The 19,689-nt window shown below is 37.6% G+C and overlaps 1 protein-coding gene across 2 annotated transcripts in view; it reads left to right on the top strand.

Annotated features, from left to right (window-relative positions):
• The first annotated feature begins 506 nt into the window (after nt 1-506).
• Nucleotides 507-19,689, top strand: part of arhgap23a (Rho GTPase activating protein 23a) — a 62,969-nt gene continuing 43,786 nt past the window's right edge. The window contains exon 1 of one of the 2 annotated variants that reach the window (XM_065267717.2): nt 507-953. In XM_065267717.2, coding sequence (XP_065123789.1) covers nt 945-953 — 9 coding nt within the window. In that variant the 5' untranslated portion in view covers nt 507-944. Of the gene's footprint in view, nt 954-9,653; nt 9,918-19,689 lie in introns of those variants that run through there. The other variant, XM_065267628.2, reaches the window with a different exon arrangement.

The raw sequence follows: 19,689 nt of genomic DNA, 5'->3' as shown, positions 1-19,689 counted from the left end.
CCAGGGCATATACTTGGTAGAGATTTTATTATGCTAAATATAGAAAATATTAAAACTGTCAGTCAATTAAAATAATGAAAGTTAACAAAGTATTAAAATGATTTCTTATCTGAATTAATTTTGTTAAAAATACCATCTAAGTTTATTTATAAATACATTTGGATGTAATCTGTATGTGCCTATGCAGTACATGCTCATGGTTGAAGATTCATACCATCACAATATTATAGCAGCTGTGCTATATGGTTGCCAATGGTGACTAAAGCTTCATCTTAGGCATGAGCCAGGCTGGGCATCAGGGGGTCCCACCATAGAAACAGAATAAACGTCAGTTCATTGGGTCCCACGGCCCTTTGCTACGAGTCACATGGTGCCACCGTGACCAACCCCCCTTCTTTTCCCTTTAGAATCCATATGTGTGGGGGAAGGGATGGAGAGGAGGGAAGTGTAGAGAGAAAGAGGGAGGGTTGGGTTGAAAGTATCAAGGCAAGGTAAAGACTGTGGTATGAAGAAACAAATAAACATACGTTGGTGATAAAGGGTGAGTGAGTGAGAGAAAGAGAGAGAGAGAGAGAACAACAGAACATCCTGTATCCTCCGGTATACTGGAGGGAGGAAATCATTGCCACAGCATTGACCCTGTGCCTCTGCTTTAGCACATAGCCTGAAGCAAAAACACAGAACCAAAGAGAGAGAAAGTGACAGAGATAATAGGAACGATCAGGAGCATTTGGCTGACTTGGAATAACGGGGAAACAAGATTCAGAATGCATCTCAGAGCCGTATCCACTGGGAGCCCACTGGCTATGTAAGGACCTCTCTGGATTTTTAAAAGGATTCGTGAATTAGGAAAGCTGTTGTGGGAATATTGCACTGATAAGCAGGAACGTCGGGAATACTGTGCCATGAATGGGATCAGGAGGCGGAGGAGGGATTGCTGAAGCATGGAGCAGGTGAGCGATACAGCCTGGATATAATTATAAAGAACAAACATTCACATTTACACACATAAGGTCATTTTTTTCTGACAGGACAAAAGCAAACAGTACTGAAGGATGCTGGCATCACTTCCAAACAATCCTCAGTGTGTTATTATAATAAACACACTACCTTGAAGATTGCTTTTTCTTAGCTGATAATGTGTCATCATTTTGTCTTGGTGATAATATAATGCTCAGAGAGACCCATGTCACATTCAAAATGGGGTGGTGCACATTACATTACATATTTTAGTTGATGTATTGATGCTAGAAATCAGATATCAGTTACCTTACACTTTGCTTTGAATGAACAAAATGCACCTGTTTTGCTTCTGCACCTGTACCACGCTACCAGTCAAGTTTATCATGTTTGATCACTTAAAATGTATGCTATTATTAAGAGTTGCAATTTGGGAATGTCAAAAATTTTGGGTCCGATGAAACATGCTTTGATTTCTCTAAAGTGTACAACAGGCAGTTGAACTGCTCTTTAGTTGTGATGCGGTTACAATACAAAGAAAAGATGCTGATTCCCAGGGTAGAATTTGCAGCCGGAGCATTATGTCACTCTATCTTTTTTCCTTTGGGCAGCACTATATATCAGACACCATGACACTGCAAATTCTTAGCGTTTTGCATGTGTGTATCTGAATACCATCTAGCTCCTATAAAAAAACATTTATTCCCAAAACAAGCTTTATCTTTCCTCAAGCGTGTCACATGCTGTTTTCCCGCTCTCCGGTGATTTATTATTCATGTGTTTAGAGGGGAACACTGCATGTCTACAATCACGTCTTGCATGAGACTAACGTCAGTCAGTTCAGGTGATGTCACCCCCATGCAATTGTAACCATTGGACCCAATGGATGCAACCATTGGATTGTTGCTGAGAACAATACAGTGTATGTATTGATGGGTGCTCGTGAATATAAATGTCCTGGCACAATGGACACATTTGAGCTATTTCAGTGGTTTCCGATTAGTACATTGAAAACTGGTCACTGATGGGTTCTGATGGGGTCTGATACAGAAGGGAAACACAATGGTAAATGCAAATAATATGTGACCCTGCCTGTGAAATACAGTCGTATAATCTGATAATGAAATTGGGAGCATTAAAGGGGGGTTCAGCTGAAGCATATAGGCAAAGTGTCAAAAAAGCAGTTGGATGTGTAACAGAGTATTTCTGTGCCGAACGCACTTCGCCAGGTTTCGTACAAGTTTCTTAAAAAAATTTTTTAAATACGAGTCCAGCTGACGTATCAGGGGTAAGCCATACATATTACTTTTTTTTATGAGTACTTCCACTGGAAAACCACGCCCACACGTCAGTTAGCGAGAGAGCAAGAACCGAGAAAGCTAGAAGTCACTTCACGGGACAGCTTTGTTTTTTTATCAAGACTCAACAATGGCACGAAAGAAGAAGTGTGTTTTGGGATGAACAGAGAAGTAAGCCAGCATTATGGAAACAATTGATATAGTTTGTTCATCCGGGGTAGCAGTGGAGTTTTTTTTCATGTGTATTTGTTTAACGCTGAATTGAAAAGTCGGTACCGGGTCATAAGTTTCATGCGGTAAGACTTCTGTGTTATGTTGGAAATAGGTGCATAAGTGAATATAATGTAAACGACACGAACATGTAGTGAATCATAAGTTATTCAATGTTGTATAAAGTGTTGCATGACTCGTGACTCGCTCCTCCCGCGGTTCGTAACTCCTCCTTCCAATTTTTTTGGTACGTTATCGGAAAGAATCGCTAGAGCTAATCTGTCTTTTATAAATCTGATGAAACTTAAGACTCTTCAAAGCTTTACAATGCAAGTACAATGATACACATTTACAAATGCCTCACTGAATTTTAAATTTGTAAAAGAAAATTTTTTGAGCCATTTTACCCATATTTGATAGTATGCAAGGAGAGGACAGGAAAGTACAGGGTGGAGAGAGGGGTACAGGATCGGCAAAGGACCTTGAGTCAGGATTTGAACTCGGGGTCAACGCATGCGTGTCTTTTTACTAATGTGAGCTACTGACATGAGCCTCAGAGCACAGCAATCAGAGCAGAGCTCAATATTATTATTCATGAGCCTTCCAAATAAGGTAATAATACACATTTAATTCAAATCCTATGGTTGTAAATTGACATGTAAAAACGTTTCTGGATAATTTTTGCACTTAATAAAGTTACATTCCTTCTATGTAAATATCAAAGAACAATTTATCTTTCAATGCATTCTTTTGCACCTTTAAAGCGTAACTAAACCCCTGGTCAGAGCCTGACTCCACCCACTGGCAATATTTGAAAAATGCAAGAAAAGTGGGCAGATCCCAACGGAGATAGAGGGGACGAACTAAGTGTGTGGTGAGATCGTAACAAGGGCGTGGTAAGCTTGAACCTGCTTACGTCACGAGTCATTTTTTGGACCCAACATCCAATAGGAAAATTAAACTGCAGTAACCACCGTTCAACCTGAAGAGGGCAGCACTCAGACGTTTTTACACCATATATTGCAGTATTGAAACACTTTATATCCAAATGTCAAAAAACTTACTAAAATCAATGAACAGCACTAATAAAGTATCATTCTTACAGATCAAAAAAAGTTGGTTTAGGGTTTAGTTACTCTTTAAGGACAGTTTCGTTTTGTGTTGGGTTTCACCTGATGTCTTAAGTAAAACCAGTTGAGGACCACTGTTGGACACGATCCAAAATATTAATTGTAGCATACTGTTGACAGTCCTAGTGTACATGGATTCAAGTATGTAAATGTTTGAATGAACCAAGACATCCTGAAAAATCATGCCTGTATCAATTTTGAGCTCTGTGAACTTAAGAAATATGCTAATAATGTTTCATGCAGAAGTTTAAAGTTGACTGTTCCCACTAGATTTGTAGTAGTTTAACATCTGTATAAGTATTTGGATATATGAGCGCTCACATAATAATTATAAGAGGAACAGGAAAAAGATGTTGTGAAAAGTATCTGTTTGAGCAGGGACAGGTCAGTGCTGGACAGTGTGTGTGTTTTCTGCATTGGAGCACTGCCAAGAGGCAAACTACTAGCTAGCTAAATAAGAGACCACCATGGGCTGAAATTAGCAATAGATCAATACTTCGAAAAAACTTTAACACACACATTGGAAACACACACATCTTTGCATTAATTGGTGCAGGGCATTTAGAGCTGAAGAAATGAAAGTTAAAGGTAAATTTTATTGCTTCTCATACTGTATTTAACATTAGACTCTGAAATATAAGGATTAAAGTACATGCATGTTTGTAAGTGTGTGTATAACTCTCTTATAAGTGAAGGTCGTCTCATTGAACACATGTAAGGAGTGATTCTGTAGCCCAGTAACAGTAGCTGGCTCATTAAAACATTTAATACATTCAAACTAAAAATAACAACTGGTTTCATCTAGTTACCCATTACTGGTTTGTGGCTTATGATTTCATATATAAATTAGATATTATATTATGCATCAGACCCATGCATTTCCAGGATGTAACTAGAATATTCTTTTTGAATCTCTTTCATCTCCACCCATTCACATCCGTTATGGCCATAAATATGTGATATTTCAGGTCTCTGTATCGTGCTGGTTAGATTACATGCATGGATTATGGATATATTTGAAATCCAATCCACTCTGTAGTTAGTGGGCAGATGGCTGAGGGTTTGTGTTTACTGTAGCAGATGTTTCTCTCATTTGCTCATCATTTCCACAGTAGCAAGAAAACATCATTGAACGTACTTGACAAAGTGAATAACTTTATTTCGAATCGGACATGATGCTTTTAGAGATTCTAAACATGTAGGGCGTCAGACAGAAGGGTCGTCTCGCAATGTTTTAAGATTACCCTAGAGGAAGTGATGTAAAGAGAAAGGAAGTGATGGTATGTATGCTATGCCACATGTGTATTTGGAGGAAACCGGACATTAGAGCTTTACAAGCGCCGTCAGATGCTCGCGGTGGTCAAAAGTATCCTCATCTCAGCTCATAAATACACTGTAAAACCTAACAGTTAACTAAACTCAAACCATTTAAGTCCGGTTGCATTAGGCCATTTAAGTTTTAAAACACATAAATTTAAGTACGGTGAACTTGAGTCATTGCAATTATGCACTTATATTTAAGTAGTGTGAACTTAAATATAAGTGCATAACTGCATATGACTCAATTTGTTTAAGTTCACAGTACTCAAATGTATGTGTTTTAAAACTAATGCAACCGGTTTACTTTGAGTTGAGTTAACTTTTAGGTTTTACAGTGTAGAGAAGATCAGTAGTTAATGTAACACAATACAGTACTATTCTTTCCTCCACTTATAATTTATTGGTGCATAAAACACAGATTTTATTCTGTAGGTGTCACTGCTGGACCTAGTTAGTGCATTTTCCTATAGTCTATACACTGTAAAAAATACTTTGCTGCCTTAAAATGTTTTGTTGAATCAACTTGGATTTACAAGTCATTTCAACTTACTATTATTTATTTTGACTAGAGATTAGTTATTATAACTACAGGTGAGTTGTTATAACTTATAAAATTAAGTTGACTTTTCTCAACTATATTTTATAAGTTGTAACAACTCATCTTTGTTGACATGACTTGTAAATCTGAGTTGATTTAACCAAAAATCTTAAGGCAGCAAAGTATTTTTTACAGTGTAAAAGTTTTAGATTTAGTATAGATGAGTGAAAAGATTATCAAAGCATACATACTCAAAACCTTTGTCTATGTACGCAGATACAAATTATGATGTGTGATTATTTTGGTTTACTGTTTTCTACATAAAATCATTTTACATAATGTAAAGAACATTTTGTGAAAATATAACCTTGATATTTTTAATATTGACTACTAGGCCATGTCACAGATTGTGAAATATAACTTTGTTGCTCCTAATCTTTTAATTATATTTTTAGAGACAGGGTCACAATCAGGTCACAATTCTGTGGTGCTAGCAATGCTGAGGTTATGGGTTTGATTCCCACTGAGCAAATGCAGAAAAAAGCATTTAATAAATGCCTTAACACATTTTGAAAATGTATTAATTATGATGATAAATATGATTAATTGTTTCTGTCTTTCTTAATTGTAGAGTAAACAGACAACCATACAAGATAACACAGCATGGCTTAGTTTGACAGGAGTGAACAGTGCAGATTTACAACAGCCTAGCTCTAGAGAATATGGGTTCATGAACCCTGTGACCTCTCCCCCTCTGCCCCAGACTCATCCTTGTGGACCACTCGGATAAAAAGCTCTGTTTCCACACAGTAGCTAACATATAAACAGAGCATTACTGAGTGCAGTCTCTACATATACAGTGTATAAACTAATAATGAAGTGTCCAGTAGCTGATGGGCGTTTTTGCGAGCACAATATGGATCTGATGAGATTAGCACATGGGAAAATCTCCACCATGTGAATGCATGCACTTTAACTTACAAAGAAGAACTTAAAATACTTTTTAAAGAAAACATGGGGGGCACATGGCAGACAAAATAAATAATTATTTAAATTAATTAGAGATGTGATGTGGGTCTGATGGTAACTGGGAATGAATCTATGAAGTTTATGTCTCCTACCAATGTCTAAGTCTACTAGCAATGTCAAGGTTCGATTCCTAGTAATGCATGAAAAATGCAAAGCCTGAATGAACTATTGTAACTTTGGATTAAAACATCTGCCAAATGTGTAAATGCCAAAGTTAAAAGAGGATAAGCAGATTGGATCATGGGTACTGAAGAATAATCAATGTATCTTAAAGGGACACTCCACTTAAAATATATATATATATATATATATATATATATATATATATATATATATATATATATATATATATGTTGTTGTTTTTTTTTTTTTAAGTGGAGTGTCCCTTTAAGATACATTGACAATATCGTTTTGGAATCAATTCAGCTGATCTCCGGGTCTGGCGGTACCACTTTTAGCATAGCTTAGCACAATCCATTGAATCTGATTAGACCATTAGCATCGTGCTCCAAAATAAGAGTTCAATATTTTTTCCTTTTTACAACTTGATTCTTCTGTAGTTACATCGTGCACTAAGACCGACAGAAAATTAAAAGTTACGATTTTCTAGGCCGATATTGCTAGGAACTATACTCTCGTTCTGGCGTAATAATCAAGGACATTGCTGCCGTAACATGGGTGCATTACGCAGCAGTTGAAAATAGTATCTTTCAATGGCAGGGGACTATTTTCAGGCACTACGTAATATCATTGCGCCTCCTGCATTTCCCAAAAAAGTGGAGTGTTCCTTTAATATTCCCTTACTTTTGTCTCTAACTTTACATATTTCTAAACATATACTAATTTATTTTAGGGATGTACCGATACAAAATGTCTATGGCAATACCAATATTCACTACCTTTTTCTAACACTTTTGATTGCCTGGATACAATCTGCCCTGATCATCTGCTGTTTTTAAACAATCGGCCAATGTCCTATGGTGGGAAAAAATGCTTTAATCTGCCCATACCGATTAAAGGCCAATATATCAATGCATACCTAATTTATTTTTTTTCTTTATGGATGGAGAGAGAGAGAGAGAGAGATTTACTGACATGCTGATTCATTTAAATCATGTATCATTACTTCTGTCAGCTATGCGCATTGTGGTTTTGTTTATACACATACAATACCCACAAAATCTGCATACGATTGCTTGGTTTATTATATTTATTTACTGAAGAGAAAGAAATAGCCTTGAGTATTGCAAAAGAGTCTTTTGTGTAATGACAGCCACATGGGCAGAAGCACTGAGTGCCAGGTCATCTGTATTTCTCTGCATTATTTTAGCTTTAATGCCCCGAGAAACATTAGAAACGCTGATGATCTGCAGCTTTCCAGAGCAATGCAGTCACAAAGTCTGAAACTCTCACATAATATCTCCTGAGCTCTTACACTTCAATTCAGGTCATGTTAGGTTAATCCCTGAAAAAAATAAACACACTTGTGACACGTTTTGTAAATGCGACTGCCTTTGTCCCACAGTGACCTAATGGACTCTGTTGTTGAGTTTGTTAACTTGATCTAAGAGCGTAAAGAAATAAGGTCCAGTCAGATTGTTTGCTTGGTCTCTCCTAACAACTTTGTAAATGTGCCGCCGGGTCGGCCAGTAACAATAAGCCAGCTTGAGTGGACTTCCTACTGTATATTTACCTGGTAGTCATTTCACACCCAAGCCTTCCCCCAAAATCAAACTTACATGCTGTGCACAAAGAAAGCTGTTTGCATTGCGTTCTTACAAGGAAATCTAAATGGAAAAACACAAAAGCTTTGTAAGCTACATGTATTCATTGTTTTGAAGAAATTCTCAAATTGAATTAACCATTGTGTTTTGCGTGGTAAAAAAAGATTTGAAGCTGCGACCTTTAAATCAATACAACATTTGCACGTCTGTTTTTCGGCATCACATTGATTGATCTGTCATGACCACAGCGTGACCTGAAGAGCTCGTCACTGCAGTGCATTGCATCTCCACATTTTGCAGGGTAGAAAGGCTCAAGCTCTCAAAATGCAACCTTTAACCTCTACATTTCCTCCCAACACCACTCATATCTCCCATGTTGTGTCATCATTTGAGGGAAGATTATTTTTGTAAACTATTATGTCATTTATTTGAAGGCCTATATATGAATAGGCCTATGAGTCAGAATATCCAGTAACAAAACACATGATACTACCATGTATTTTTTCCAATACCATAATTAGTGCATTTTGTTTGGGCAGCTAGGTATTTCTAGTATTTAATGTCAAAGGAAGTTAATTTCCCATTGGGATAGTTTACCCAAAAATTATGAACACAAAAAAAGAAATTTTGATAAATGATGATAAGCACACAGCCTGTGTAAAATATTGACTTCTATAGTAGAAAAACAAATCCTATGGAATTCAATGGTAACCATTAACTCTATGCTTACCATATTTTATTAAAATATCTTAAACATCATTTATCACAATACTTCCAGTTTTTTCTTAATCCTACTATAGAAGTCAATGGTTAGCTGTTTGCTTATTATCTTTTTTTAAATGTCTTCTTTTGTGTCTAAAACAACCCAAGAGTGAGTAAATGGTGACAAATGTTCATTTTTTTGCGAACTATCCCTTTAAAATGTCCTAAAATGTACCATTTAGGTACAGATATGTACACTAGTATACAGTATATATATATATATATATATATATATATATATATATATATATACTGTAGTATATATATATATAGTACCTGGTTGAGCGGTGTTATCAGTTTTAAAAGCAATTGTTATTATCGGGGAATAACATACCACGCAAATGACCAACCAGAATCAAGTATTCCAGAGATCCGGGTAAATAGTGATTTTTAAAAGCCTCAAGTAAAGCACTTTATTAGCCAACTTCACCACTTCAAATGTCCTAACAGTCTCAACTTTCAGCTGTTATGTCTTTTCGTCCCCGTCTATCGTTTTATCTTGGTACAAAGAGGGCTTTGTTTGCAGTGGCCTTGAACGCGCCGCGCTCTAGCTCCCGTCACGCGCCCTGCTACGGGTCTTGTAATGCCCGCGTGCCGCCACCAGAGAGAGCCCCGCGCCATTCACTTCCATACACTGATTGATCCAAAGCGCGCGGTGTTGGGACAGCGGATTTGCATCGGGGCGAGGGAAGGAGGAGGGCGCTGCGGGCAGACCAAACAACGGGAAAGAGGCGAATGGACGAAAGAAAACGGGATAAGTGAATGCAACGGTGCAAGATAGATCGCGCATATCATTTTTAGCAGCCTCGTTTATATGTAATTTATGCAAAACATCGCGTTTATAACATATTTACCGCTCACTATCTCTCTGCAAAACAAGTGAAGCTGTCCAATGAATGGAGTTGCCTTTTGCCTTGTTGGAATACCACCGTATCCAGAAAACGAAGTAAGTGTTAGACTTATCCTTACTAAGGCAAAGGTTTAAAGATTGAGTAGGTTAGCTGATGTTTTAAAACGCTCGTGCGATGTGGAGTTTGAAAACAGTTTGTGTGTATAGTACTGGTTAGAAGGCATGATTTACTAAGAGGATTAAGTAGCGTGGCGGCATGAATGTAATTTAGACGTAACAGATGAGACTGAGAATAACTTTAAACTTCAGATTTGATTAATTACCAACCCCATTTCTTCACTAACTACGCATTTATGTAGTTTATGAAGCTTAACATTACCGGGAAAAGTGATTGAGATGGTCAGGCTGTTACATTAATCTCACGTTGTTGTTGTTGTCCTGTCAGTCACTTCACGTGTTATTTACTTATCAACTTTAAAATCTAATGTAACAGCAAAGTCAAGTAAACGCTCTGTTGATGTTGTACGGTCTAAAGGCATATACAAATAGCAATACACTTTACAAATACTTTACATTATATAATATAAACCTATATTTTGAATTAAAAGCTTTTTCCACGTTACATCATAGGCTTTTAGGCCTACATCACATGCTATATTATACAAATAAAAGGCAGTTTCTCTTTTATCTGTGTGTATAATAGAAACATGGTTGTTAAAACAAATAACCATATGTTTATAAACTAGTACAGAGCTGAGTGTCTATGTTTGTGTTTGTGTACTGTGTATGGGTGTGTACCAACATAGTGCAGCATCTCCTGGAGCAAATAGCTGTGGCACTGTATGTCGCATATCATTATCATGTCATAATTCTTGATTTACAATAAAGATTTTCCTCAACATTTTTTTTCTTCTTACAGAAGAAAAACAATATGAAACTACAGTATATGGAGGAGAAATAGATGTATTTGGTGCATCATTAGCAACAGATCGCATTACATGATTACAGCAATAGTGGATTTGCAACTGGATAGATGTACTGTATCTGCTTATTTTTTTTTTTTTTTTCAGTTTAAAAGCTGAGGCATTGGAAATCGATCTTGATTTGCATCACATCATATTACCATTTTTCTGTTCTCTTTTATCGTACATTTACAAATACAATAGTAGTAAGTTTGTTGAATTTACTAGACTTTTTTTTCTAAACTTTTGTGTATTGAGATCAAATTTATATGTTACTCGTTTCTTTATTGGAACCCAAAAGGAGAAATGATGAAGAATTTTGAAAGTTTGGAATGACATTAGGGTTGATGATATTAAATTTAAGTACGCTTCTGCATCCATCTGGAAGGAAAGAATACAGTTTTGGAATTTAAGGAGACCAAAATACACTAAAATATAGCCTAGTGCTATTTTTATTAGAGGGTGTGGTTGATGTGTGTGTGTATGAGCAAGATAATTTGTGTAAAAGTATGTTGTGACCAGTGACTTTCTCTCCCGGTCATGCCGAATTGAACCCTAATTCAATTATCATAAAGCGGTTGGGCAAAGAGGGAAGACAGGATTAATGGAGAGTGGAGAGAGAACATAACACATTTCAGTTCATTTAGAAAGAACAGCAGACTACATTAAGTGTGTTCACAAACATCAAAGCATTTATTGATTTTGAGCAGTGGGACAGACTTCAATGCTACTAAAACAAACTGAGTCACATCTACCCAAAATATCAGGTTTGCTATTGAGTATAGCCTGTATTACTTCAACCATACAGGAACGGGTGTGATTCCTTAACAAATTTAAAATCTTAATTACTTGTAATTTGGTATCAGGCCATTCAGAAATGTTGGTAGAATACCTTAAACACCATATTGATGTTTCAGCAAAGACTGAAGATTTGCATTAACGATGGCGTGCTTACTTCAACCTGCGAGAGCTTTTTATCTGGAGGTTTATGGAGATGTACTTTTTGCAAGAAAACATGTCAGAGACGCACTTCAACTCAAGGCAGAAAGGAACTCAGATCTGCACATGGCCCATTTGGTGCTGTAGGTCACCCATTCCTGTATAAACAGAAGCATGTGCACACCAGCGTCATTGAAACCTGGCAACATGCAACAATGACTGTTGATTTTTTTTAGTTAATGTATGCTAAAACATTTTTAAATAGCCATTCTTATTTTTTAAATAAGCTGATGTAAGATGACCTGAGTGGCGTAAGACTGAAGGTAGAAGGGACAGAAAAAATGATTCTGATGAGGTTTAAATGTGTTTTAGCAGGATCGTAACTTAAATCACCTAAGCCCATTCTACACAGAGATTACGGAAAATGCGTCCGGGATTTTTCCGGGGTTGTTTAATTTTTGATTCATTCACACTGCTGCCAATGATTTTCCGGAATCTGTGTGTGCTTTCACACACATACTGTAAAGATCCCATAAAGACATGTGGCGCATTTTTTACACAGGGTCTGAAGTTTGCCATGTGCGTGCATTTTAGCTTATGACAAGATCATAATGAGCGCGTGATGATGATGAGCGTATTATGATGATCTCAGCTTTTTAGCGGATAGTGATGAGATCTCTGATCTCTGCTGCAGTCCAGTTTGCCAACATTTCTCGACGTGAATGTTGATCTGCATTTAAATCTGCGTTTAAATCCCTGTGTCAAAGATCTGAACCATAATTTAAGGTTGCGATGACACACAATTTACGGCATAGTTTCTGCGTCTTGTTCACACAGAATGCTTTCCGTGAACGTTACGGCACAGTTACAAGGTCCTCCTTACAGGAGCGATCCCAGAACATTTACAGGACACGTTTGTGTTCACACAGAAGCCTTTTTTGAAGAAATGTTCTGGTACCAAAGTGCTGCACTGCAAGGGAATGTGTGTGTGTTGGAGAGATGGAGAATATATATGAGGTCCATTAGCACTCAAATGCTAACTTTCTCCTCTACTTTAACTTTAGTGCTGCTATGGTGTTATAACTTTATAGTTACCTATAACTCTTCTCTCAAATTGTTATGCTGCCCTTAAAAGTTTTATTGGACTTAGTCTTTCTTAGTAGTGTTCCACACGCACTATATAACCAAAAGTATGTGGATACTCAAGTACCACACCCATGTTCTTGTTGAACATGAAACCATGAGCATTAATAAGGAGTTTGATCCCCAGTAAAGTCCTCACAGCTTTTACTCATCTGGCTATATTTACTAGATTTACTAGATGTTGGAACGTGGCTGCAGGGATGATCTGCTTCCATTTAGACACAGGGACATCTGTGAGGTCAAACAGTGATGGGGTCAGCAGTCTAGTTCATCCTAAATGGTAGCCTGGTTAGCCAGACCTACATCAAGATGTAAGGTCTGGCAACTCTTCACACAAACGGCTCAATGCAAGGGGCGGGATATAAGGTTGTCCCTCAAAATGCCTCTGCACGCAATAGGATAGCGCTATGACGGATCAGAGCAACGAAGAAGGTGACGTAGTTACCGTAACCAGTCGGCAAAACTCCAAACACATCTTTCTTGCTTAAAAAGGACTTCAGTAGGGTTTATTTGCTCTTCTCTTAAAGAAAAACATAAGTATAAGTCCTCCAGAGTCTCGGCCAAAGCCGCTTCAAAAGATAGCTGTTCGCCAGCAGCAGCAGCCATTCTCTGTTTTCAAGTAGGAACCGTTGCAGCTCTGTCGTCATCATGTTAAGCCCGCCCCACAGACGCTACACACGATGTGATTGGCCTGACCAAATTTTGGTTTTTGGACCGGTTAAGTGTATTGTGAGTGCCTAGACTAAACCCTGGCAGCAAATATATTTTGCGGCCGCTAGGGTGCGTCTAGATTTCTAGGCTACCTAAATGGGCAATGTGGTTCAAGTCTGGGCTTTGTGTGAGCCTCACCAGACTCATTAACATATTCGATTAGATGGATAGATAAGGCATATATGGTTCGATGGTACCCATATCCTTTCTTAGTGATGGAGTGCTTCAGAGGAGTTTTCAATGCTTTCATCTCAGTCTCAATCCATTTGAATGCATCAGTGAGTCCTGGATATTGTGTAGTGAATCAGGAATTGATGCACGCTTACCCAAACCCAAATTTAGACTTGGGCTGCTTTTCTGAGAAGTCTGATGGTCTGGGTGGGGCGAGATGACTGTACACTCCTGACCTGCATGATCTGACGAAGAATTAAGCTAAATAAAGATATATAAAGGAACTGTTTCAACATCTTGTTTATGACCTCAGGAACTATCTCTTTCATCCATAGCACAATAGTAGCTTTCTGTGACTAGTTCCTATTTCCTTAATTTCTTAATAAAGCTCCACCTATCCGATATCACTTACTCATCACATTGAAATGCAGGAGAGAAGTGTAAGACATGTGTGAGCAGTATGTGTGCGTGCGACTGTACTGCGCAGGGCCAGTAATGTTGGATCTTTGCTTTAAGAATGAATTGCTGTAGGCTTTAGATGTTGAACGCTGATCCCCAGATGGGCGTTGGCCTCCACAGCTACTCCCAGTGGATGACAACACAGATAATGGGCTACTTATTGATCCCCTCGTTCGCCCTCTCTCTCTCTCTCTCTCTCTATAACCTAATGTAAACCTGAGGAACCATTACACAAATTGTCTTGTTTGTCATCTCGCTGTCTCTTTAGCATGCTGTCACTCTAGTGACCTGTGCTTTTTGGTAATAATAACCGTGACAGTAGCAGTGACCCTGTTTGTCATTCTTAACTCAACTAGTGAATCATGTGACTGATGTAGACATCAGTCTGTATGTATTTGATTTAGGGATGACACCAATTTAAAAAAAAAACAACTGTTGGCCGATACTGATATTTGTCACTTGCTTTTATTGTTGAAATAGATCACTATTTTGATGTTTAAAATCGCATCACGTCAGCTTTATTGCTGCTGCATCATCAAATAATCATTTTCATTATGAATAATGTATTAGATCCATTAACAGAGCAACATTGTAAAATGTTAGGGATAAAGACTTACTTCATGTAACTATTTGAAACATTTTTCTTTATTTGTAATCAGCATGCATATAGTTTTCAGTAAACTTTTATATAAAGTGAGAGATTGCATGCGATGTTTTACAGCAGTGTACTGTACTCCAGTTAATATTCAGAGCATCAAAGCAATGCTCTGTCAATGCTGTTTTTTCACCGGTATTTTTCTGTTAGTTCAGCAAATGGTTTGCATGCTTACTGATATTGAAGAAAAAGTCAACACTCAATTTCTGTCAGAACGGAGTGGGTAGAGGGCAATTTTATGGGGAGGGTGATAAAAATGCCTTTCTTCCCACTTTCATGAACATTCCTCTGTGCCCTACAGAAGCAGCGAGAGCAGAAATCGAGGACAGAATTAAAGAAATAGCAGGGCAGTTGTGCAGAGCGCAGGGCTGTTATTGGTATTGGATGGGAAGGCGTAGTGGGAATCACACAATGGCTCTCTTTTCAGAAGTACACAGAGGACATAGCAACTAATGCAGCTCAGCTTGTTGATGGTACACAGCTGGTGTGTAAGGGAGAGGAAGGAAGATAAGGAGAAAAAGAGACAGATCACACTGTATATTTAGTTATAGAGGTACAAGATCATGGTCCAGGCCAGGGTGTGATGTGTAATGAGGATTAAAAGTGTGTAGTATTGTATGGATTGTGTAAACTTGCACTCATAAGAGGTGTTCATACAACCAGAAGTCATTTGTTTTCATTGAGAATCAGCTGTGATCGGTCATGTGACAAAGGTGAAAAAAAGTTAACAAGTGAAAGTTACCAGTGAACAAGTGAAGGCACTCATGCAATTCACCACTAGTAGTGTAGGTACTGTAATCGAATGTACTGTAGAGGTACTCTTATCGATTCCTAAGAGTTTTTGTCACCCTGTATGGTTCCATTAGGAACCTTTAATTTTTAAAGGGGTCATATGACAAGATTTTTTTAAAGGGATAGTTCAGCCAAAAATGATATTAAACGCATGATTTAGTCACCCCGAAGCCGTCCGAGATGCATATGTCCATCAATTTCAGACAAACACATTTTCAGTTATTTTAGAAAATGTCATATCTTCCAGCTGCTAAACAGTAAAGTTACGGGGTCAACATCCTTCAAGTCCAAAAAATGTGCATATATCCTTTAGGGGTGGCATGATTCATGAAAAAAATCCGAACTGTTCGGTTCGCTTGTCTCGGTTCGGAGCGCGTGTGTGTCGCACGGTTCATGGCATGCGAATTGTAGCCTCATGCCCTGTATGTGACCTCAGATAGCGTGTTTTCCTTTCGCGCGAAAGAAGAGGTGACTGGTTTGGAGAATAAGTAACTGCAGGTTATGTTACGTGTAGAAATGGCAAGTGGGAGAGAAAAGGAAGTCTGCCGGCAGTTGGAGGATGCGCCAGCGTCGTATAAGTTTGGTTTGTGAAAACATTTTTATTTCATGTTACCTATGATGACAGCGGAAATAAAACAATAGGTAGAACTGCAGTCTATGGGTTGAATGTGTTCGACAGCCACAGGAGATCGCCTTCTCTCCGACCATTTATCTAATCTGAGGTACTGAACACATTTGACGTCTTTTTGTATTCAGCGCTATTTTTAGCCTTTCATTGATAAAACGAAAGCGGCTGATTTCCGCGTAGTTTCATTTTGCTAGCGTGTGAAAGTTGCGCGATCTTATTTCATAAATTGCCCCTCAAAGTAATCACGACAGAAGTAGTCAAAAGTGGACAAAAGAGAAGGATGTAAATATTACAGGTGTAAAGATGAGGTGTAAAATCTCATCTGGCTTTCCTCAGGGATGGTCCCAATAATGTGCTTAAAGTCAAATTCAGTTTGTGCATGATTACATGATATAACTTTTTTTTAATACTGTATCCTAAATTATGGATAATTAATACATTAATAAGATAATATATTTCTGGAGTGTTAAAAATTAAAAGAAAAAATAACAACAAGAACCGTACTGAACCGAGAACCGTGACCATAGAACCGCGATACGAACCGAACCGAGGGTTTTGTGAACGGTGCCACCCCTAATATCCTTCCCCAAAGAAATCCAAACAGCTCCAGGATGATAAACAAAGGTCTTCTGAGGGTAAAACACGCGGTGTTGTTATGAAAGAAAAGTGGATTTTTGTTTGTAGCCTTTATGCTGTCAATTATAGTTCTTGGAAAGAAAATAGGTAATCGGCAGGTTACACCTACAGAAAAATCTGAAATCGGAATCTGCCGAGAAAATTGAAATCGGTGCATCTCTAATTTGTATGTGTCTTCCCTGTGACTCAAATATATGACCTCTTGCGCAGCTAACACATTGCTTTACCAGTCGAGCCACAGGAACACAATGAATTAAGAATGATATCTTATTTATATGGCTAATATATATCTTATTGATCATAAGTTTTATATATGCTAGTTGGGCAACCCATTAAAAACCTAATGGCAACAGCAATACGAAAAGCCATAAGTATAGTGACCTGGAGATCTTCGATGCTAAAATGTATCTTACTGCTCTCAATGTGAATCATCAGGATGCATATGCACATGTGTATTGTGTAACTGCACTTTAGTGCTGCCTGTCTCATCAGACTGGATAGTGGAACAAGATCAGAATGCCTTTATGATCGTTCATGTGCAAACTTGTTGACCTCATCTTATGTTTATCCCTATTAAGACTCATAAAATGCGGTTATACACACAAATACAAATAAAAGCTCGTTTTCTGTATATGACTGAACATGCCACCGTGACCCCACAATCACAAACATCCCGCTTTCTGTGTGTGTTATGGGATAAGTTGTTTTTCTCTTGGGAAGCGTGTCCAGGCAGGCCGAGATTGGAGCCTGGGACTTGCCTCACTGGAGCGGCTGATGAGGAGATAAGCCAGCGTAGGGCACAAGAGCATCAGCCTCAGGGCAGGGAGGAAAAAGCTTCAACCAAAACTTATTTCTGTCGTACTCTCTCTTTACATGTCTGTCTTTCCTATTAAATTCATCTGTGAGAATAGTCTAATCATTTTTGTTTCTGGGCGTTATATCAAGTTTTGGTAATATATCAGAATTTTTGCCAATGGGATACGGGATGAGACAACAACATCTACATTGGAATGTCTGATACGAGTTTATTTGCAAAAAATGCTCTGCCAAAAATGTAGGTCAGGTGTAAGCTTTCCAGCCAGCATGCATGTGGTACAGAACAATATTTTTAAACACGGAGTAAAACTTTTAAAAGTATTAGAAATATATTCGAATTTAATCCTACGCTGTTTCAAAAATGTGCCGTTTTTGGGTGTGACCTTTTAAATGCAAATTATCTGATCTCTGCAGTAAATGGCAGTGCTGTGGTTGGATAGTGCAGATTAAGGGGCGGGATGCCCTCCTGACATAACAAGGGACGCCAAATTTCGATTACCTAGTTTTGGCAAACCATTCTCTGTATTTTTTCACATGCGTCCCTTACAGTAAGCATGTGAAAAAATAAGTTACTTGGTTGTTCTTTTTCACATTTTCCAGGTTGATAGAAGCACTGGGGACCCAATTATAGCACCTAAACATAGAAAAAGTCAGATTTTCATGATATGTCCCCATTAAAGGGATAGTTCACCCCAAAATGAAAATGTTATTATTCAAATTTCATTTACTAACCTCTATGTTGTTCTAAAACCTGAATAAGTTTTGTTTCTTCTGTTGAAAACGAAAGAAGATATTTTGATAAATGATGGTAAGCACACATTTGAGGGCACCCAATGTACTGTACACTCTTAAAACGAATGTGTTAAATTAACACATCTTGTGTCTAGTTAAGGACAACACACCTAGTGTGTTGTCCTTAATTTAACACATCTCTGTGTTATTTTTAGAACAACACACTTTGTGTTGTTTTAACACATCTTGTGTTGTCCCTTTTATTTATATGAACTCTAAATCAGCACGAAATAACACATAATGTGTTAAAAACAACACATAATGTGTTAAATAGTTTAACACAAAGCAATGTGTTAAAATTAACACATCCATGGTGTGTTAATTTTAACACATTGCTTTGTGTTAAACTATTTAACACATTATGTGTTAATTTTAACACATTATGTGTCATTTCGTGCTGATTTAGAGTTCATATAAATAAAAGGGACAACACAAGATGTGTTAAAACAACACAAAGTGTGTTGTTCTAAAAATAACACAGAGATGTGTTAAATTAAGGACAACACACTAGGTGTGTTGTCCTTAACTAGACACAAGATGTGTTAATTTAACACATTCGTTTTAAGAGTGTATAATACTGTATTTGTTTTCCCTACTATGGAAGTCAATAGGTACCTTTTTGTGCTTGCCATCATTTATCAAAATATCTTCTTTTGTGTTCAACAGAATATAAAAACTCATACAGGTTTAGAACAACATGAGGTATGTGTTTGCACTAGGATTCGAACCCATGACTTATTTAAATCTTTCCCCACCAACGTTATTAAAAAAGTTTCCAGCCAGCGACATCATTTTTTATGACTTTTTTATGCCTTCCAGAAAATGTTCTTCTTTAAATACATAAACACACAATATATCAAATGAAGGAAAGAAAAAAACTTTCATGCTACCTTCATTTGTTCTCTTTTTACCATTTTTGTGTAGGACTTTTAATAGAGATCAGATTCATAGCGATTATCAAAACATACACAGAGTTTGAACTGTTTGCTCTTAGGAAATACTTCTGGGTTTTATAAGTTGGGTAATAGCGCGACCTGCTGGATAATAGCAGAAATACGGATTGCTGGAAAAACTCATAATTGGCAAAGAAGCGTTTTGTCTTAACAGACGAGTTACCTCATCAATGGCAGGGAAAGAGTTAAGCGAAGCCACAGATATCCAGTG

The sequence above is a fragment of the Paramisgurnus dabryanus genome, chromosome 3 (genome assembly GCF_030506205.2).
Source record: "Paramisgurnus dabryanus chromosome 3, PD_genome_1.1, whole genome shotgun sequence".
Classification (NCBI taxonomy): domain Eukaryota; kingdom Metazoa; phylum Chordata; class Actinopteri; order Cypriniformes; family Cobitidae; genus Paramisgurnus; species Paramisgurnus dabryanus.
Note: the sequence above shows the minus strand (reverse complement) of the source record. Positions and strands in the feature narration are given on the sequence as shown.